The sequence below is a fragment of the Ranitomeya variabilis genome, chromosome 1, assembly GCF_051348905.1.
Source record: "Ranitomeya variabilis isolate aRanVar5 chromosome 1, aRanVar5.hap1, whole genome shotgun sequence".
In the NCBI taxonomy this organism is placed as follows: domain Eukaryota; kingdom Metazoa; phylum Chordata; class Amphibia; order Anura; family Dendrobatidae; genus Ranitomeya; species Ranitomeya variabilis.
The window spans coordinates 1,086,354,601-1,086,377,561 of NC_135232.1; the positions used below are offsets into that span (position 1 = coordinate 1,086,354,601).

The following is a 22,961-nucleotide window of genomic DNA, read 5'->3' on the forward strand; positions in this document are numbered from 1 at the left end:
TCCAGCTGCTGGAGGGCCGGTTGGCGTCTCTTGAGCGTGCAACCTCGGCGGTGGATGTTACCGCAATAGCTGTTCAGGCCTCTAGCATGGCTGCAGCAGCTTTACCCACTGCCACCTCTGTTCCGACCTTATTTCACCTCCCATTGCCTGAGAGATACTTTGGGGACAGTAAGTCCTGTAGGGGTTTCGTGAGCCAGTGTGGTATACACCTCGAGCTCCTGGCTTCTCGTTTTCCCACAGAGCGGGCAAAGGTGGGATTCATAATCTCTCTCTTGTCGGACAGGGCGTTGGAGTGGGTACGCCGCTGTGGGAGCGCAACGATCATGTGGTGCGGAGTGTTCCTCGGTTTCTGGACACTCTGAAACAGTTCTTTGTAGGACCTCAAGTCACCCATGATACAGCGCTCCAACTGCTGGCTTTGACTCAGGGTTCAACCATGGTCAGCCATTTTGCGGTTCACTTCCGGACATTAGCGTCTGAGTTGGAATGGCCAGATAAAACCCTCATTCCCGTATTTTGGAGGGGGCTGGCTGACCATGTGAAGGATGCTTTGGCTACTAGGGAGATTCCCGCCACACTGGAGGAGCTCATAGCTGTATCAACTCGCATAGACCTTCGTTTTCACGAGCGAAGGTTGGAGTGAGCCCAGTGTAGGCAGAGGTTTCGGCTGGCTCCCACCTTCGCCAGACATCTGGAATCTCCAGTCCAGGCGTCCGAGTCACATGAGGCCATAGAGGTGACATGAGCGGGACCCAAGTCCCAGTCCGCTCGTGCACATAAGGTCTGTCATGTTTGCCGGCAGTCAGGACATCTTGCCTCCAAGTGTACTCAGCGGTCGGGGAAACGTCAGCGTCTAGTGGCAGTTGGAGGAGGTACACTAGACACGGCGACGTTTGCCTCAAAGTTGTCCTTCAAGGGGACAATTACCTTTGGCCCATCCACTCTTACGGTAGAGCTATGCGTGGACTCTGGGGCGGAGGGGAATTTTATTGTCATCCGCTTTCGCCCAGCATCACGCAATACCCTTGGTTATGCTCGCCAAACCAGTAACCGTTCGAGTGGTAAATGGGTCGACACTACCCTCTCAGATTACCCACCAAACCATTCCTATCACGCTTTCTGTGTCTCCATCACATCAGGAGATTATCTCCCTATTAGTCATTCCTGAGGGAATTGATGAGGTCCTGTTGGGGATACCATGGCTACGCTATCATTCTCCTCATATAGAGTGGTCCTCAGGGAGAATTTTGGGATGGAGTAAATCGTGCGAGGGTAGATGTCAGAGGGAGTGCGTTCAGGTTGCTACAACACAGGTACCCGCAGATCTTTCCTCTCTCCCCAAGCACTATTGGCCCTATGCAGACGTGTTCTCCAAAAGGGCTGCGGAGACCCTTCCGCCACATCGCCCCTATGACTGTCCTATTGACCTCTTGCCTGGTGCTGAGCCTCCCCGGGGTCGAGTCTATCCGTTATCTCTCCCGGAGATGGAGGCAATGTCCCAGTACATCCAAGAGAATCTGGCAAGAGGATTCATTAGGAAGTCAGTGTCACCTGCAGGGGCTGGGTTCTTCTTCGTACAGAAGAAGACTGGAGACTTACGTCCATGCATAGACTACAGGGGTCTTAACGACATCACCGTTAAGAACAAGTACCCATTACCCCTGATATCTGAGCTTTTTGATAGGATACGGGGAGCAAGGATATTTACAAAATTGGATCTGCGGGGTGCCTACAATCTGATTCGCATCCGTGAGGGGGACGAATGGAAGATGGCTTTTAACACCAGGGATGGGCACTATGAATATCTGGTGATGCCCTTCGGGCTCTGTAATGCTCCAGCCGTTTTCCAAGACTTTGTGAATGACATTTTCCGGGATATGCTCACCACCTAGTAGTCTATCTGGATGATATTCTCATCTACTCTCCAGATATTGACTCCCATCGGAGAGATGTTCGCAAAGTCTTCGACCTCTTACGGGCAAACTCCCTCTACGCCAAGTTGGAGAAGTGTGAGTTTGAGCAGGAGTCCTTGCCTTTCCTTGGTTATATCATCTCTGCCCAGGGTTTGGCTATGGATCCTGCCAAGCTACAGGCTGTGATGGACTGGCAGGAACCCCATTCTCTTAAAGCGGTGCAGCGCTTTATGGGGTTCATTAATTACTATCGCCAGTTCATTCCACACTTCTCAACTTTGGTAGCTCCCTTGGTTGCCCTCACCAAGAAGGGAGCAAATCCCAAGTTGTGGTCAGAGGAGGTCTCCAAGGCCTTTCTCTTGATTAAGTCACACTTCGCTAGCGCTCCCATCCTACATCGCCCCGATGTAGATAAGCCATTTATCTTGGAGGTGGATGCCTCATCCGTTGGTGCTGGAGCAGTCCTTTTCCAAAAGGATGCTCAAGGTCGGAAGCATCCTTGCTTCTTCTTCTCCAAGACCTTCACACCAGCGGAGAGGAATTATTCCATCGGGGACAGGGAGTTGCTAGCCATGAAGTTGGCTTTTTCAGAGTGGAGACACCTCTTGGAGGGAGCTCGCTTTCCCTTCCAAGTGTTCACTGACCACAAGAACTTGGTATATATACTGACGGCCCAGCGGCTGAATTCTCGCCAGGCTAGATGGTCCCTGTTCTTCTCCCGGTTCCATTTTACTCTCCATTTTCTCTCCGGGGAGAAGAACATTTGTACCGACGCTCTCTCCCGCTCCGTAGTGTCATCTGAGGAGGAGGAGGAGGAGCCTCGGCTTATTGTCCCTTCTGAGAGCCTGAGAACTGTGGCTCCGGTTTCGCTTGAGTCAGTGCCCCCGGGCAAGACTTTCGTACAAGCGAATTTGCGACCGGAGGTTCTCTCTTGGGCTCACTCATCCAGAGTGGGTGGACATTTTGGGACCAAGAGGACATCTGAGCTTTTGGCGAGGACATACTGGTGGCCGCATATGGCCCGTGACGTCGGGAACTATATTCGGGCGTGTGTCTCCTGCGCCCAGAATCGGTCTCTTCGGCAACGGCCTGCTGGGTTACTTTACCCCCTGCCGGTGGCAGACAGGCCCTGGGAGATGGTCGGGATGTACTTCGTGGTGGGCTTACCCAAGTCTCATAGCTGCACCGTTATCTGGGTAGTCACCGATCATTTTTCTAAGATGGTGCATTTGGTGCCGCTTCCACGGTTACCTTCTGCACGGGCCTTGGCGGCGTTGTTCATAAAACATATTTTCCGCTTACATGGAATGCCTGATAAAATTGCCAGCGACCAGGGTCCCCAGTTTGCGTCTCGGTTTTGGAGAGAGCTCTGCCGTTTACTCAGCATAGAGCTGAATCTCTCCTCCGCATATCATCCCGAGATGAATGGGTTGGTAGAGAGAACCAACCAGACTCTGGTGACATACTTGCGACATTTTGTCTCTGCTAGGCAGGATGACTGGGCATCTTTGCTACCTTGGGCGGAATTTGCCTTGAACAACGCCGTAGCCGATTCCACTGGTCAGACTCCTTTTCCCCTTAATTATGGCCAGCATCCGCGTGTCCCTGTGCCCATGCCCATGTCATCCATCGATTCTAGGGTGGCAGACTGGGCGGTGGAGGCACGTGACATCTGGGACCGCACACAGGATGCCATCCGGGCCTCCAAGGAGAGAATGAGGGTTTCGGCTGACACACATCGGCGCCCCGCTCCGACCTTTGCTCCTGGCGACTTAGTGTGGCTCTCCGCCCGTAACATCAGGCTGCGAGTTGAGTCCACTAAGTTTGCGCCTCGCTACATTGGCCTGTTCAAGGTTCTGGAACAGGTCAACCCTGTGGTCTACCGTTTGGCTATTCCTCCACGCCTTGGTATCACCGATACTTTTCACGTTTCCCTCTTAAAGCCCGTTCATTTGTCCCGGTTTTCTGAGTCATCTGCCGGGACATCGGGTTCATCCACGGATGAGTTTGAGGTGAATGCTATCGTGGGGTGCAAGGTGGTACGTGGCAAGAAATTTTATCTGGTGGACTGGAAGGGTCACGGTCTAGAGGATAGAACCTGGGAGCCTGTGGAGCACATTCGGGCTCCGCTGCTCATTGCAGCTTTTGAGTGTAGCGAGGCTCAAGGAGGGGGGCCCTAGGAGGGGGGTAATGTTAGGAGTCGAGTTTCCTCTGCTGCACAGGGAGAATTTCGATCCGTGTCTGCTGCGGTCTCGCATTCTGCATCGGCCGCAGTGGAGCCTGCTCAGCGGAGACGTCGGTCCCAGTGTCTCACTGAGACCGATACTGTGCAAAGGGTTACTGCTGCCTCTCCAGGCTCTGCTATTGTACCCTGCACTGATCTGCGGCGAGCAGGCTTTTCTGGGACTATGTCCTGCTTTGCACACACTGAGCATGCCCAGGGTAAGATCTCTCAGTGGAGATCAAGGGTCACATGCTCAGGTACTGCAGCCAAATCTATTGGTCCTTCTAGGAAGGTCCTGTACGTGCTGCAGCTATTTAAGGCTCGCTTGGCCGCACAGCCATGCGCTAGTATCTTCCTAAGTTATGTGCTTTGCGCCAGTGTGGTCATATGTTTGTATGTGTTCAGGGACCCGGCTGAAATAAGCCCCTAGAATGCTGGCACCTCCGGCGAGGAGATTGTGTTTGTGTGTATTCAGGGACCTGGCTGAAATAAGCCCCTAGAATGCTGGCACCTCCGGCGAGGAGTTTTGTGTGCATGCATGACCACTGACTGCTCTCATTTGGGTAGTTAGCCTGTGCCTCTGTGAAAGTCTAACAGGGCACAGAGCTTTGCTTTCTCGGCCGCTCTGTGAAGCTAACAGAGCTGGTTCATACCGCCATATAGTGCCGCCATTTACTTAGCAGCAGATTCTTTCCTGCACGGTGGATCCCGGGTTGCGAACGCACCAATCCCATCTAATAAATATATTCGGTGCGTTCCGCCAACCCGAACATCTCCATTCTTTGTAGTTGGGAAAACTTGGTCAACAGTGTATCAAAATCATCAAAGGGATAATATAAATTACGCCTATACAATAAAGCACTGGAGAAATTAAAGGGGTTTTCCTCCTTCAGGAAATATTTGTCCTCCGACGCAGGTTGGTATAAAAAACAAACTGCGCTGTACTCACTGTCCATCACGGCTCTGGATATCTAACATTGGACGCGGCATCGACATCACACTGACAATCAACCAGTGAGATCAGAGGCCAAGCCCAGGTAAATGGGACGCTCCATTCAGAGCCGCTGAGCTCACTGACTGGCTGCCACACAACTCACGGGGACGATGAGTAAATCATGTTTGTTTTTTGTTGTTTTTTACTAAACTGTGCTTAGGAATAACTCCTTTAAATCCTTTAAGGGATTTTCCAGCCTTATGGAGCTTAAAAATTTGAACATTCACAAAAATTAAAATACTTTGGACGTGATTCCATTGTTGTCTTCGTGCCTTTTTTCAGAAATAAAAATGGTTCTAATGTGACTTCTTAGTTTTTGCTTTATTCATTTTTTGATTTGTGCCCTTTTTAAAAAAAAAAAAAGGTAGTCCAAATGAAAAAGTAATTTTCATCTAAATCACTATCTATTTTGTGCCATTATACAAGATATTCTCTAATATACACTTGTTTCAGAGGCTTGTTGAGTCCCTGCATGCTGTGCACAATGACAGCGCACTTCCTCACCGGCTCTGATCAGCAGTAACGAGCCAACAACAGAGCAGAGCGTACTGTTAGTGTACAGTGTCAGAATACCCAATGAGCAGAGATGAACGCCGCCCCCGCCAGTGACGTAATTAGTCTCTGCCAGGTATTCTGACAGTGTGCTCTGCTCTATTTCCAGCTTGTTACTGCTCATCTGAGCTAGCAACACAGAGAGAGCTGTCATTGTGCACATTGCATAAAGCGCAGGGACTAGCACAGCTCCTGAAATGAGCGTCACTGATGATAAAGGGAGAGGGCACAGATTGTGGCATTGATCACAGCCTCTGCCCTCCTGATGATGCTTTGTTTGAGCATGCACTTGGATTCTCAGAGGAAGCATTATCAGAGAGAAATTAGGGAACAAAATACAATAGCTGTTATATAGTGTACTTACCGTTCCGGTAGGGAATTTTTAACGAAAGTTTATTAGAAATTGGTTTAGATTGTGGCAATAAAAAGATAGAGATTTAGATGAAAGTTACTTTGACCTTTGGATCAAACCTTTAAGCTGTCTTTTCTTGGTTTCATCGTATTTTTTTGTTTACCACTATCACTGTGGTTTTCTCTATCCAGATGCTGGAGCTGAAGTCATCATTTGCAAGTATGCATGTATTTTGAGCAGTTGAAGACTAATGTGTGACATTTTAAAGGATTATGTCACTTTTTGCACTGCAAGGTAAAACATACAGAAAAAACATGTTTCATTTTGTGCAAAATTCATTAACCCACATGCTCCATTTGGAAGAATTTGGTGCAAAAAACACCAATGAATACCACAAGACAAAAATGTAAAAGTCATTTTAAAAAAAATGGTGAATTGGGAGCTTTTTTGTTTCACTATTTCCAAGATCTGTTTGCTGTCGAGGAGTGTGAACACTTTGAATCTTCATTCTTTCATTTAGTTTTAGACCTCCTGAAATGCAGTAGGCAGTGTGATCCAAGTTTCATTTTTATTTCCTGTGGGAGTGTCTCTACCAGAAATATAGGCTGGATGAGAGGTCTGTATGTATTAAGTTTGCTGCTATCTTCATTGCTCCTAGTCAGGACAGCTTCTATTCTGCATTTACCTTTTTTCTTATCTTATATTTCTTATCTCTGCCCTCCCTGAGATACTTTCTCCCCTTTCCACTGTAATCTGTGCACATCCTTCTACCCCTGACTATTGCAATATACAACACTGGGAGGAGGGAAAGCAGATAGCGTCATTACAACCATAAAAGGAGTTCTGAGAGAAAAACTGCGTTCTAAATTAATTGTCATAAGCTTTAAATTCTTTGCAGATGGGAAATGCAGAAATTTAATAACAGAGACTACAAAAAGCACACCACCTCTACTGCTATCATACAACATACCTGCAAGTTCTCCTCAACTGCCATCATATTACAATATAGAAAAAAGTAAAAATGTGCCTATATATATATATATATATATATATATATATATATATATATATATATATATATATATATATATATATATACACACATACATACACACACACACATTCATACACAAAAAAAGTTTCACCTTTCAAAACTTCCTCCAGAGTTTCTTGAAAGTATCCCCATCTGTGTATGTCCTGGAGGACAGGAGGGTCACTTTGAGCAAATCCATTCTCAGTGATGTAGATATCTGGGTCACCAAATGTGTCCTAGAAAGATACATAACAATCATTAGTTGCCAATGGTGAAAATCCAGGATACATACAGTCAGGATGGCTGTATATTTGTAGAGTTTCCACATCTGATATTAAAATGAGCATTCTGTCTGTTTCATAACATCAAAAAGTATTGTACAGCTACTCTTAGATGGATATTCACAGCATGTACACCAGCCTCATCAGGTCTAAGGCTACGTTCACATTTGCGTTGTGCGCCGCAGCGTCGGCGACGCAACGCACAACGCAAATGTAAACGCATGCACAACGCAGCGTTTTGTGACGCATGCGTCTATTTTTGCATGGTTTTGGGCGCAGAAAAAACTGCAACTTGCTGCGTCCTCTGCGCCCTGATGCATGCACCACAGTGACGCATGCGTCACAAAACGCAAGTGCAACGCATGTCCATGCGCCCCCATGTTAAATATAGGGGCGCATGACGCATGCGGCGACGCTGCGGCGCCGAACGCTAACGTGAACGTAGCCTAAGAGATCTATCTATACAATATTGTATGCAGTTTGCATTATGAAATCTGTTGACAGAAAGGAAAACATCAGCAAAAAAATTATCCTATTGTTTAAATCAGGCTTTGCACAATTCTTTTTGGAAATTAATGACATTTTTTTTTCATATCACAATCTCTCTCTCTCTCTCTATATATATAACACACACACACACACACACACACACACACACACACACATATATATATATATATATATATTATTATTATTATACATTTTTATAGCGCCATTTATTCCATGGCGCTTTACATGTGAAAAGGGGGCAAATATAGACAAACAATAAACATGAGCAAAAAACAAGGACAAGGCACTAACAGGTACAGAAGGAGAGAGGGCCCTGCCCACGAGGGCTCACAGTCTGGGGGGATGGGTGAGGATACACTAGGAGAGGGTAGAGCTGGTTGTGCGGTGGTTCAGTAGGTTGAGGATCGCTGTAGGCTTGTTGGAAGAGATGAGTCTTCAGGTTCTTTTTGAAGCTTTCTATGGTAGGCGAGAGTCTGATGTGTTGGGGTAGAGAGTTCCAGAGTATGGGGGAAGCACGGGAGAAGTCTTGGATGCGGTTGTGGGAAGAATAGATGAGAGGGTAGTAGAGAAGGAGATCATGAGAGGATCGAAGATTGCGTGTGGGTAAGTACCGGGAGACCATGTCACAGATGTATGGAGGAGACAGGTTCTGCATGGCTTTGTATGTCATAGTAAGTTAGTGAACATGTATCCCCTTTAAAACTAAATTTTATTACAAAATATTTTATAACACACCACCCAGTGCTTAATGGCAGAAAAAATCTGCCTAGATGATACAAAAAAAGACCAAGGTCTAGCGTATACCCTGCAGTAACCTTTCCTGTCCCCTGCCTGGCTGTGGAGGTTGGCACCCTAATAACGATTTTTTGGCGCCCCCACTCAACGTGGGCTAACCCTCACTGCCCTAACTCACCCTATTATGCAGGTGAGAAAACAATAATGTATAAGAACAGAGATGAAGAAAGACAAAAAAATGGTCAAAAAAATTTAAAAAAAACACAATATAATGAAATTAGCAAAAAGAGGGAGGAAGGCAAGGAGCAGGATAAATGCTATCATTTCCTTGCAGGGATCCAGCCCCTACGATACACCAATCGCTATAAACTGCTAGATTGCAGTGGGTATGCTACCAGATATGCCACATACACATAATACTTTGGCATAAATACAAACTATTACCCATACCACAAGAAAATATATCCTGTAAGCTGTCAAGCCAATCCAAGTACAGATATCATTCATAGAGCCAGTAACTGCCCATCAATGAAGCTGACAACATCAATAGTCATTATAGAGTGCCCATAAAGATACATTGGGTCAAACTATAGGGTATGTCAATAGTGTCCGCAATATTGCGTGTTACTTATCAAAATTCGTTGTGCCTCAACGTGTTTCCCCGTGGTTCGGTTCATCAGGAGGACCGTCAAAGAGGATGTCAGATACCAGATACCATGGATGAGTAGCATTTATCCTGCTCCTTGCCTTCCTCCCTCTTTTTGCTAGACCTTGGTCTTTTTTGTATCATCTAGGCAGATTTTTTCTGCCATTAAGCACTGGGTGGTGTGTTTTAAAATATTTTGTAATAAAATTTTGTTTTTAAGGGGATACATGTTCACTAAGTTTTGATTCCAATTCCCAGTATGTAATTTCTTTCTATCATTATTATATGTCATAGTAAGGGTTTTGAACTGGAGTCTCTGGACGAAAGGAAGCCAGTGAAGGGCTTGGCATAGGGGAGAGGCTGGGGAATAGCGGGGAGACAGGTAGATTAGTCGGGCAGCAGAGTGTAGGATGGATTGGAGTGGTGCCAGACTGCTAGAGGAAAGGCCAGAGTAGGTGGTTGCAGTAGTCAAGGCGGGAGATGATGAGGGCGTGCACTAGAGTTTTTGTGGTTTCGTGGTCAAGGAATGCGCGGATCCGGGAAATATTTTTGAGTTTGAGACGGCAGGAGGAGGCAAGGGCTTGGATATGTGGCTTGAAAGAGAGGGCAGAGTTTAGGATCACCCCGAGGCACCGAGAATGCAGGACTGGGGAAAGTGAGCAGCCACTGACATTGATGGATAGGTCTGGTGGAGGGGTAGAGTGAGATTGGGGAAAGATGATAAATTCTGTTTTGTCCATGTTCAGTTTTAGAAAGTGAGCAGAAAAGAAGGCCGAGATAGCAGACAGACAGTGCGGGATTTTGGTGAGTAAGGAGGTGAGGTCAGGTCCGGATAGGTAGATCTGCGTGTCATCGGCGTAGAGATGATACTGCATACTGTGGGATTCTATGAGCTGTCCCAGGCCCAGGTGTAGATGGAGAAGAGTAGGGGTCCTAGAACAGAGCCTTGAGGAATACCGACAGACAAAGGGCGAAATGAGGAGGTGGTGTGGGAGAGGGAGACACTGAATGTTCGGTCTGTTAGATATGACAAGATCAACGATAGGGCCAAGTCTGTGATGCCAAGAGATGAGAGGACCTGTAGCAGAAGGGAGTGGTCCACAGTGTCAAAGGCAGAGTACAGGTCCAGGAGAAGGAGGACAGTAGTATCGCTTGCTCTTGGCAGTTAGTAGGTCATTGGTGACTTTAGTTAGGGCAGTTTCAGTCAGGTGATGGGGTCGGAAGCCAGATTGTAACCGGTCAAAGAGGTAGCAGGACGAGAGGTGGGAGGACAGTTCAAGATGGACATGCTGTTCCAGTAGTTTTGAGGCATAAGGGATAAGATATATCGGGCGATAGCTAGACAGAGAGGATGGGTCGAGGGAGGGCTTTTTGAGGATGGGTGTGATCTTGGCATGTTTGAAGAATGAGGGGAAGATGCCTGTTGTGAGAGGTTGAAGAGGAGTGTTAGGGTTGGGATGAAGACCATGGCAAGGTTAGGGATGAGGTGGGACGGGAGCGGGTCAAGCTTTCAAGTGGTGAGGTGTGATCTTGATAGGAGGGTGGAAAGCTGATCTTCTGTCATGGTGGAGAAGCTGGTTTTGGAGGAACAGGGTTGAGCAGCTAAGAGGGGCACTGGGCGATGTGGGCCAAAGCTTCCTCTGATCGTATCGATCTTCTGTTTAAATAAAGAGGCAAAGTCTTAAGCAGAAATGAGAGGGGAGGGAGTAGCAAATTGAAAGTGTTGAAAAGCTGTTTAGGGTTGTGATACAGGGAGGATATGAGAGATGAGAAGTTTGTTTTGCGTTATATATATATATATATATATATATATATATATATAACACTTAAACAATAGAATATAACTCCAAGTAAATCAAACTTCTGTGAAATCAAACTGTCCACTTAGGAAGCAACACTGTTTGACATTCAATTTCACACGCTGTTGTGCAAATGGAATAGAAAACAGATGGAAATTATTGGCAATTATCAAGACACACTCAAAGGAGTGGTTCTGCAGGTGGGGATCACAGACCACATCTCAGTACCAACGCTTTCTGGCTGATGTTTTGGTCACCTTTGAATGTTGGTTATGCTTTCACACTCGTGGTACCCATGAGACGGACTCTACACCCTACACAAGTGGCTCAGGCAGTGCAGCTCATCCAGGATGGCACATCAATGCAAACTGTGGCAAGAAGGTTTGCTGTGTCTGTCAGCGTAGTGTCCAGAGGCTGGAGGTGCTACCAGGAGACAGGCCAGTATACCAGGAGACATGGAAGGGGCCGTAGGAGGGCAACAACCCAGCAGCAGGACCGCTATCTCCTGCCTTTGTGCAAGGAGGAACAGGAGGAGCACTGCCAGAGCCCTGCAAAATGACCTCCAGCAGGCCACAAATGTGCATGTGTCGGAACAAACAGTTAAAACCAACTCCAGACAGATGTGACAGAGTCTGGAGATGCCGTGGAGAGCGATCTGTTGCCTGCAACATCCTTCAGCATGACCGGTTTGGCAGTGGGTCAGTAATGGTGTGGGGTGGCATTTCTTTGGAGGGCCACACAGCCCTCCATGTACTAGCCAAAGGTATCCTGACTGCCATTAGGTACCGAGGTGAGATCCTCAGACCCCTTGTGAGACCATATGCTGGTGCAGTTGGCCCTGGGTTCCTCCTAATGCAGGACAATGCCAGACCTCATGTGGCTGGAGTGTGTCAGCAGTTCCTGCAAGATGAAGGCATTGAAGCCATGGACAGGCCCGCCCGTTCCCCAGACCTGAATCCGATTGAGCACATCTGGGACATCATGTCTCGCTTCATCCACCAAAGTCACACTGCAACACAGACTGTCCAGGAGTTGGCGGATGCTTTAGTCCAGGTCTGGGAGGAGATCCCTCAGGAGACCATCCGCCGCCTCATCAGGAGCATGCCCAGGCATTGTAGGGAGGTCATACAGGCACATGGAGGCAACACACACAACTGAACATAATTTCCTTGTCTTGTGGCATTTCCACTGAAGTTGGATCAGCCTGTAATTTGATTTTCCACTTTGATTTTGAGTATCATTCGAAATCCAGACCTCCATGGGATATTCATTTTGATTTACATTGATCAATTTTATGTTTTATTGTTCTCAACACATTCCACTATGTAATGAATAAAGATTTACAACTGGAATATTTCATTCAGTGATATCTAGGATGTGGGATTTTAGTGTTCCCTTTACTTTCTTGAGCAGTGATATATATATATATGTGTGTGTGTGTGTGTGTGTGTGTGCTTGTGTGTATGTATAGGTAGATAGATAGATAGATAGATAGATAGATAGATAGATAGATAGATAGATAGATAGATAGATAGATAAAGAATGAGAATCATTTTTTTCTAAATGACATTTTGCAATTTTTACACAGGACACTGGGGTACCTTTAAACATATACTTCCTGTTCTTTAGAGGAAGCTTTTCAGAAGTATCATTATCACCACAGGCAGGAATATAATCACATGTAACAATCCAGTTAATTATAATAGTTACTGACACAGCTCCTCCTGGTCACTGTCATTTCAAAATAACCTGTGCACACGCTCATTAAATGCTTTAATACAGAAATAGGGTCTGAGCAAGTCTCTTGCTACTAATGTGCGTGTGGATTTCCAGACAGAAGTAGGAGTTGAAAATATCCCTAATGGCCAGTGTGAAAACAGAACTTCTACTTTTTTTTAATACAGGTCATAATAGTCAGGAGAGTTCTGATAACACAGGCCAACAAAAAACAACTTTTTTTATGTTTCTTTGATGAAAATAGGCAAATATTACTAATTTTGGGTCGAGAAACTCAAATATACCCACAGAATTGTTTAATTAGCTCTCGTTTTTTAGATACACGCCATGGAAGTATGTGCTGTAGGTAGCGAGAAGAATTCATTACAAGAGTATAAATTGCACAGTACAGTACACATATTTAGTATCGCCGCGTCCGTAACGACCCAACCTATAAAACTGTCCCACTAGTTAACCCCTTCAGTAAACACCGTAAGAAAAAAAAAAAAAAAACGAGGCAAAAAACAACGCTTTATTACCATACCGCCGAACAAAAAGTGGAATAACACGCGATCAAAAAGATGGATATAAATAACCATGGTACCGCTGAAAACGTCATCTTGTCCCGCAAAAAACAAGCCGCCATACAGCATCATCAGCAAAAAAATAAAAAAGTTATAGTCCTCAGAATAAAGCGATGCCAAAATAATTATTTTTTCTATAAAATAGTTTTTATCGTATAAAAGCGCCAAAACATTAAAAAATGATATAAATGAGGTATCGCTGTAATCGTACTGACCCGACGAATAAAACTGCTTTATCAATTTTACCAAACGCAGAACGGTATAAAGAAATTCATGAATAGCTGGTTTTTGGTTATTCTGCCTCACAAAAAACGGAATAAAAAGTGATAAAAAATGGTCACGTGTCCGAAAATGTTACCAATAAAAACGTCAACTCGTCCCGCAAAAAACAAGACCTCACATGACTCTGTGGACCAAAATGTGGAAAAATTATAGGTCTCAAAATGCCACGTATATAAGTGCCACGTATTTAAGTGCCACGTATAAGTGCCACGTATTTAAGTGCCACGTATAAGCAAAGTAATGATGGTAAGCAGTCTTCACAAGTGGAGTAATTGGTCTTCTTTGGTTGGCAAATGTCACATAACCACACACGTAACAAAAATTGTTAACAATATTTGCACATTTACGAGGCATTTTCAAAGTGTAAATTCTCTCCACAAAATTACTGCAACAAGAGAAAGAGACTTCAATTAGTACAAACTATGCAGACACAATTTATAAAATGGCTGACATTGGTTCAACAGGTCTGTAATCAGGTTTACCAATACACATTTGTTGAAAATTCAAAATTTCCCTATTTTCCTGCATAATAATCTTAAATGACCTGTATCTCAGCAACAAGAGCTAATAATGATTTTTAAGTAACATATTCGTTTTTAGGATGCTAAAATTATTACAAACCAGCTATTTTCATTTCAGAAACATTTTCACTGTTGGCCAGTGATACATTCCCTTTAAAGAGGTTTTCTCACTTTTATTATATACTAGAAGGGTCAACCACTTTTTCTGGTGGGTCTTTTCTTTAACAAATCCACTTATAAAAGAAGATACAGACTTTAGTCCAAGAGAGGGTTCCCATAGAGATGTAGAATATCTAAGAGAGGATTGGCATTAGGTCCTGGCATCGAGAATCGCCTTAACATGGCTGCCAGGTACACATGAATTGGCCAATTTATGCACTAAGTATGCTTAATTTTTCATATTTCTAGTGCAGTAATGCAATTCAATTCTCATATTTTATGTCAGCATGCTATAGCGCTACAGAGTGCTGCCGTATCTGTTTCATTGTATATAAGTTAGCGACCCTTTGTAAGCACCTGTTCAGACCTGAATTATGTTTGGATGTGAAGGTCAGTTTTTTTGATATAACAAGAACATAGACATCCCATCCTTAATTTTTTTTACACGTTTGGATACAAAAAATATATATTTTGCCTTTAAACATTTCTGATTGCCTTCAGACATGTATTACTATAAAAGATATCTATTGTCTAATATCCTTTAGTTTTTAATACTGTTTCCCAACAGATTAGTAGCTTTTCATCTACAGTAAGTTATTAAAACAATCTCTTACAAAGGATGCCCATCCGAGTGACATTCGGTGTATAAAACGCTAGTATATCTGTTCAGATCAATAATCAGCTTTTTTTCTGCCACGCTTGCCAATTAGAAGTGTTCAGTTTTAGATATGAATCATTAAACCAGGACAATTATTAGCAATACATGTTATTTTACGAGAGGGAAAGTTGAATATTACGCTTTAATAGTACTTCAGATAGCCTCCGCTATTGATGTACACCTTAGAAACCTGTTATTTTCTGGACATTCTCCGCTCCACGTTTTAAATGGCGAAACATTTTATTTTTTTGCCATCATCTTCCAGAAATAGCGTTTAAACATTAGGAGTAACAATTTTCCAACAATGAAGTCTGGATCATTACCAGCGATACATAGAAGAGCATCATTAACAATCCCGAAGTTCAGTCCTCATCTGGTGCCGCTAGAAGTCATGGTAGATGGGCTTGCAACTTGCATTCCATAGATTATAATTATTTTTCTTATTCTCCTTATCCTAGATGTGGTGGCAGGGTAGTAATTAGATGATGGAGAATCTGGTCTGTCTTCTGGATCATTACAGTCTCGTTGAGAGTGGAAGTTGATAGCTCTTTTCATAATTAAATATAAAATATATGAAAAGTCTCATATCTACGATTTGATTCTGGCTAACATGAGGGAAAAGCAAATTGTAAGGTTTAAGGAGCCACCATTGAGACAATGGGCACTCGGTATAGACTTTGCATTTCATATCAAGTCACTGCAGCTCCCCGACAAAGCAGCTGATTGAGGAGTCATAAGACCTCCAGCAATCGGCATTTCGAACCTGGATGACCAATCTAAACAATTATTAGGTGAGTGTTGTGACCATATCACCATTTTTACACAGACTTTCCAACTCGAAGTCGGAGGGCTAAGGACACAGCACCCCTTTGAAGGTGTGCAGAATTAATAGGCAGCTTGTTTTCCTTCGGCAGATTGAGCAAAAAAAGGAGTTTTAACTGACTCTGAAAAGTCAAAAAAATATTGGGTTGTGAGCACAGGAACCATCAAAAGTGGTGTTGCAAATAGTCAACAGGATGGAAACAGGTTGAGAAATGAAGACGCACATTAAAGACCAAAGATTTGCTAAGGATTAAAGGTGAAGCAACCAGGAAGCCATTATTCCAGAACTGTAACCTCCATGGATTGCCCAAAAGTGCAAGGTGTTCAGTGCTCAGAGACATGGCCAAGGTAAGGAAGGCTTAAACCCGACATTCCACTGAACAAGACAAGTGGAAACGTGTAGACTGGGCCAATAAATACGTGAGAAAAGATTTTTTTTTAAAGGTGTTATGGACTGATCAGATGAGAGTGACTACTGATGTACCAGATGGATGGACTGGTGGATGGATCAGTATTGGTTACAGACCTCCACTTTGATTCAGATGCCAGAAAGGTGGAGATGGGCGCTAGTCTGAGCTGGTGTTATTAAAGATGCTAATTGGCCCTTTTCAACCTGAAGATGGACTCCAAATGAAATCCCAAACCTACTGCCTGTTTTTAAAAGACAATTTCTTCAAGCAGTGGTACAGGAAAAAGTCTTCACCTTTAAGAAAACCATGGTTTTCATGTAGGACACTGATCCATTGCAAAGACTCCACTGCTTGGCTAGTCGTTTCTTGGCCAAGTCTTGACATTTCAACTTTAGTATGTTGTTCAGTGGTGGTTGGTTACAGCCTTCCATACCTTGGCACACCTCTGAGCACTGAACACCTTGTACTTCTGGGCCTCCAGGGAGGTTTCAGGACCGAACCAATCAGAATTCTAGTTTATATAACTTGGAGTTAAAGAATATGCATAAAAATTATGATATGGTCAAAATAGTTACTTGCTTTATATTTCTGCACACAGCGTATTATAGGAAAAAAATACAGAAAAAGACAGACTGATATTTCAATCAATCATTCGGGCCTTCTGAGGGTCTCCTGACCCACGCTCAACAGCCTTATAGGAACATATGAGGATGTTGAGTTTGATTAGGCCAGTGAATGTCAGACCATGAATGTTGGACATGTGAAACTGGTCTCATATAGAAAATAAATGGCTAAAGTTATCATGTGCCCCACCTAATGTAGCTAGTCAAATCTGTTTTAGAGTTAAGGTGGCCAATTAAATGAGTATCAGTCAACCCAGACTACCATCTGATGTGAACATTGGAGTTAAGGCGCCAATACACACAAGACTAATGTCAGCCGTATCAGCAGACATCGGAGACGATTGCCTAAAGTGTAATGGGAGCGCCCTGGCTCTTCTCCAATAAATTACGTCGAGGGAGAGAAAGATCATTTTGTTCTCTAAGAGGTCACCCTCTTATTTGACTAAAATTGCAGTAAAGCTTCCATAGAGACATGCTAACTAGTGCATGGAACTTTTAGAATTTGAAACCTGTACCATCTTGGCTCTAAATCTATGGTACATAGTCCACAGGGGGTACAGGCCAGTTCTTTAGGGGGTATTCACAGTTTGCTCATGCTGAGTTTTTAGTAGCAAAGAGTATTTTCATAGCTTTGGCTGTAATTGACCTAAATAGAGGGAACTTTACCAAGGAACACTGAGAAAAACTGCTCATGAGCCTACTGCAGTTCTTGATTAGAAAGAATCTGGAACTATTCGTGAAGCAAACAGAAATCTGGACTGTATGTCTATCGGCTGGTCAAAGAACATAAGTCACATTATTTCACCGTTAACATACAAGGATATGATAGACTTTATTATATATCACCACATACCTTTATATAAGCCAGCAGTCTACGTAGACCTGAAGGAACAACAGCCAGCCATTCCACTCCTGCTATAGGCCATTGTGGATCCTTAATTCCTTCTGCTCCCATGTCAGAGTCATAACTTGGCCCACTTTGATTTGAACTGATAGGTTTCACTTTTCGAGTAGTATAGTAGTTTAGACAGAAGAAATCGGCTGTGCCTTTTATCATATTCTTTTCTCCGTCTGTGAATTCTGGGAGTCGAGAGGTCATTAAACCTTCTTTACTCTTTTTGGAAATCTCTGATTTCATCACTGCAGGATAATCCCCATCTACGAAGATTGGTTTGGCAAACCAATCGAGGTAAAACTTCAAATATCGCTCACACGCTTCTCTATCATCTGAACAATTTGGATCGAAAGGCTCTGCCCAATCAGAATTCAGAGCAATGGACACAAGGCCTTTCTGCTTTTCTTTAAAAACATTGTTGTATGCATGCCATGCCTTGGCATGGGCTTTTATCATGTTGTGAGCAGACCGATATGCACCAAAGCCTGGTTCTCCTTTCCCCGGGGCAATTAGGTCTTGCTCATAGCCAAGCTTGGCAACAATATATGGCTCATTAATGGTAATCCACAATTTGACCCTGTCACCAAAGGTAGAGTAGCAGAATTTTGCATATTGCTCGAAGACTTCTGCTGTCTTCTCCGAATACCATCCACCTTGGTCTTCTATGGCTTGAGGCATATCAAAGTGATAGAGTGTCACCAGCGGAGTTACATTCATCGCAAGAAGACTGTCGATCAACTTGTTATAATAGTCAACCCCTGATTGGATGACAGCATTAGGTTAGAAACAATGTAGTACACCATAGTAACCTTTTTATAAGTTTAGTGACCAGATCGGTAGTCTCTGCCCCTGTATGGGAGTCCTAAGAACTGCCTCTTACCTACGACACCTGTCTCCCATACTTAGGAACGTTCAGATCAGATCAGCATCGCCGTGATTTCAGCAGAGGGCGGCTTATTTTACTTGAAAATAAAATAATTGGGCATTTAAATTGCAATTTTCTTCAGACAGATGATATTGGGAGGTCAGGAGGCCCCTGTACACATTAGATCATCTGGTCGAAATCATCGGATTCTGTCAACTCTTATCCAAGGTATATGCATACCTCAAATAGAATAAGACATCAGAGTTCATCTTCCCCAACAAACCGCTAATAGGGTCAGGTATCTCTTCTAAAGATAAGTCAATTCATTCCTTTCTTTATAAAAATGACTTCATAATAAAAAAAAAACGCTTTTATTAAATTGCGGAAAAGGCCACAGGTGCTATGGGTGTGACAGAACACTACCCAAGACTCTGCCTCTCAATTTCAAGCCCCTGTCTTGACTGACAGCTCAAGAACTAGCAAAGGAAATTTCGTGTCAGTCAAGCAGCAAGCAGTAGTGGGAGGCTCAAGGCGGAGAGGCAAAGTCTTAGGAAATGCTTAGTCACGCCCAGAGCACTTGTGGCTTCATTTGCATATGAAAAACCATGATTTTTTTTCAATGACTGAGCTGCAGATTTTATGAAGATATGGACTGAGCTACCAGACCAGGTGTGTACCCTGATGTCTGGCAGCACCTTAGAGGGAATCAGTCATCTATTCTAGTGGCTTCTCTCCCATAAGAACAGATAGGGTGTTAAAATTCGGCAGGATTCTCTTCCCAACACCATCTGCCAGGAGAAAATCAGCAGGCCTTCATACCCAGTTGGTCTTGACAGAATCACTAAGTTTGGCGGCTTTTTCACATTGCTTTCAGGCACCCGATCCTTGGCCTCATCGGCGCTTGAGTTCAAACCACCCGCCAAACAGGATTCGGGCATATGTGCCGATGAGGCCATAGACTCTAATGGTGTGGACAGAGCGCACTCGTGCTCTGTCGTGCATCATTTTCCAGACTGTACGTCTACTGGTGGTGGACACTCAGATGTAGTAAATTGCGTATAGGCCCGAAAAGAATGCACGACAGAGTACATGTTCGTCCTGCTGGCACCATTATAGTCTATGGCCCTGTTGGTGCATAGGCCAGAATCCCGTTTTGCGGGGGGACTGGACGTAAGCCCCGTCAGGGCCACTGAATGGATGCCTAAACGCAATGTGAAAGAATCTCAAGGCCTAAAGAATATAATGGTTCAGTACATGAGCGGAGCATGTACAATCTCAGCACTATATCATCACTATTACTATTTTATAGTAAATCTCCTTATAACATTTAGTAAATGTACATGGTGACTACATAGACAACATATCAGCTCGGCCAAGTCAATCCATGACATAAAATGCCAATTAGGACCTGATAGTAATAGTCAGGAACTATACCGCAGAGCGTTTCTTTGCTCTTCCGCATGTACCCGAACATAGATTGATGCTGGTGAACACCCAAAATTAATTATGCCAGACAATAGCAATAACCTTGATTAAAGCTTCAACCTTGTATCCGTAAGAAACAATTACCTTTCTGGTTGATAAAACCTGTCGTCCCATCAGGTAACAGACGTGACCAGGAAAGAGAGAAGCGGTAATGAGTCAGTCCAAGCTGTTTGATGCATTTCACATCTTCTTCCCACAGTGCGTAGCTGCCACAAGCTACATCTCCAGTCTGGTTCTGAAAAACGCGATTTCCTCCCTGATGAGTGAACGTATCCCAGACATTCAGGCCTTTCCCATCGGCATCCCATCCTCCTGGCGAAAGGCAATCAGGCAGTGCTTTATTATAGGTCTTTGTGTGGACTCTAAACACACAATGGTCGTTACACACCATCGCAGATGGCTTTACACTTTATACACATGGTTAACGGAAACTGAAGGACTGCAGAGCGAGTAGAAGATTACTTCCCAATATATGGCCTCAGTGTAGACAGACACGGGCAGGTCAGCATTCAGGAGGACACTACCAACAGAGAATCTGACAAGCTGTACATGCCACCGATCGGTGGGCAGCACAGTGTAGAGGGGGAGAATGATAGGTAGAGTTGTGGGAAAAGATTCAGTATAACTTGGGTATTATTCACTGAAATCCCTGGTGTTTGTATGTATAGGAGTCCAGTGGGCGGTCCTCCTAGTGACTGACAGCTCTGCCTGCACACAAGGAAGACTGCCAATCACTGCATAGCACCGCCCACTGGACTGATGCATACAAACACCATGGAATTCAATGAATAAAACACAACCTTTCCCACAAAAATATTAAAATATATATCAATTTTATATATGTTCCCTGTGTCTGTTTTTACAATCCATTTGTCCTCCGTGTTTTTTCTCATATAAGAAAAAAAAATAATGTTTCCTAAGCTTCTCCTAGCATTAGTCAGTGATAAAGAACAGCATGTGGATGCATCAGAAATGACATGGTTGTGTTGTCTTTTTTTTTTGCAGACCCAAAAATGAACATGCAAAAAGGCCTACAGACTCCAATGGGTGGGTGCTCTATCCAAGAAGAAACGGATAAAAGATATATGTGAAACTTAGATGTGTGAATGGGGCCTGAGGGGTCCATCACCTCTTCTGTGTTCAGTTTATCTAGTGCTCAGAAAACACAGACTGGTCACAAAGACTCTGCAATCACATGATCGTCGGGTCTCTGCCTGGCATAGCCGGGGGGCCTGGTCTCGGAAGACCCAGATCAGCCCCTCTAAATATTTACGCCATGGCAGCAAGCTTTTTTTTTTCTCTCCATGAAACAGGGTCATACAGTTAACAGGAAAAAAAAAAAACACATAAAAAAATAACCCTGTGAGATATTTTAGGACCTCTTGGTGGACTTATTATAGAGCAAATACAGTACACATATATATATATATATATATATATATACATACATACATACACACACACACATAATATATATATATATATATATATATATATATATATATATATATATATATATATATATATATATATATATATATATATATATAGTACAGACCAAAAATTTGGACACCTTCTCATTTGAAGATTTTTCTGTATTTTCATGACTGTGAAAATTGTACATTCACACTGAAGGCATCAAAACTATGAATTAACACCTGTGGAATTATATACTTAAAAAAGTGTGAAACAACTGAAAATATGTCTTATATTCTAGGTTCTTCAAAGGAGCCGCCTTTCGCTTTGATGACTGCTTTGCACACTCTTGGCATTCTCTTGATGAGCTTCAAGAGGTAGTCACCAGGAATGGTCTTCCAACAATCTTGAAGGAGTTCCCAGAGATGCTTAGCACTTGTTGGCCCCTTTGCCTTCACTCTGCGGTCCAGCTCACACCAAACCATCTCGATTAGGTTCAGGTCTGGTGACTGTGGAGGCCAGGTCATCTGGCGTAGCACCCCATCACTCTCCTTCTTGGTCAAATAGCCCTTACACAGCCTGGAGGTGTGTTTGGGGTCACTGTCCTGTTGAAAAATAAATGATGGTCCAACTAAACGCAAACCGGATGGAATAGCATGCCGCTGCAAGATGCTGTGGTAGCCATGCTGGTTCAGTATGCCTTCACTTTTGAATAAATCCCCAACAGTGTCACCAGCAAAGCACCCCCACACCATCACACCTCCTCCTCCATGCTTCACGGTGGGAACCAGGCATGTAGAGTCCATCCGTTCACCTTTTCTGCGTCACAAAAAGACACCGTGGTTGGAACCAAGGGTCTCAAATTTGGACTCATCAGACCAAAGCACAGATTTCCACTGGTCTAATGTCCATTCCTTGTGTTCTTTAGCCCAAACAAGTCTCTTCTGCTTGTTGCCTGTCCTTAGCAGTGGTTTCCTAGCAGCTATTTTACCATGAAGGCCTGCTGCACAAAGTCTCCTCTTAACAGTTGTTGTAGAGATGTGGCTGCTGCTAGAACTCTGTGTGGCATTGACCTGGTCTCTAATCTGAGCTGCTGTTAACCTGCGATTTCTGAGGCTGGTGACTCGGATACACTTATCCTCAGAAGCAGAGGTGACTCTTTGTCTTCCTTTCCTGGGGCGGTCCTCATGTGAGCCAGTTTCTTTGTAGGGCTTGATGGTTTTTGCAACTGCACTTAGGGACACTTTCAAAGTTTTCCCAATTTTTCAGACTGACTGACCTTCATTTCTTAAAGTAATGATGGCCACTCATTTTTCTTTACTTAGCTGCTTTTTTCTTGCCATAATACAAATACTATCAGTCTATTCAGTAGGACTATCAGCAGTGTATCCACCAGACTTCTGCACAACACAACTGATGGTCCCAACCCCATTTATAAGGCAAGAAATCCCACTTATTAAACCTGACAGGGCACACCTGTGAAGTG

The 22,961-nt window shown here is 43.9% G+C and overlaps 1 protein-coding gene across 3 annotated transcripts in view; it reads right to left on the bottom strand.

Moving 5' to 3' along the window:
• Positions 1 to 22,961, bottom strand: part of LOC143793210 (cytosolic beta-glucosidase-like) — a 103,937-nt gene that overhangs the window by 20,821 nt on the left and 60,155 nt on the right. For all 3 annotated transcript variants that reach the window (XM_077279973.1, XM_077279975.1, XM_077279974.1), the window contains exons 3-5: positions 20,144 to 20,371; positions 17,668 to 18,467; positions 7,181 to 7,304 (exon numbers count right to left, since the gene is read on the bottom strand). In XM_077279973.1, the coding sequence (XP_077136088.1) occupies positions 7,181 to 7,304; positions 17,668 to 18,467; positions 20,144 to 20,371 (1,152 nt within the window). The remainder of the gene's footprint in view (positions 1 to 7,180; positions 7,305 to 17,667; positions 18,468 to 20,143; positions 20,372 to 22,961) is intronic.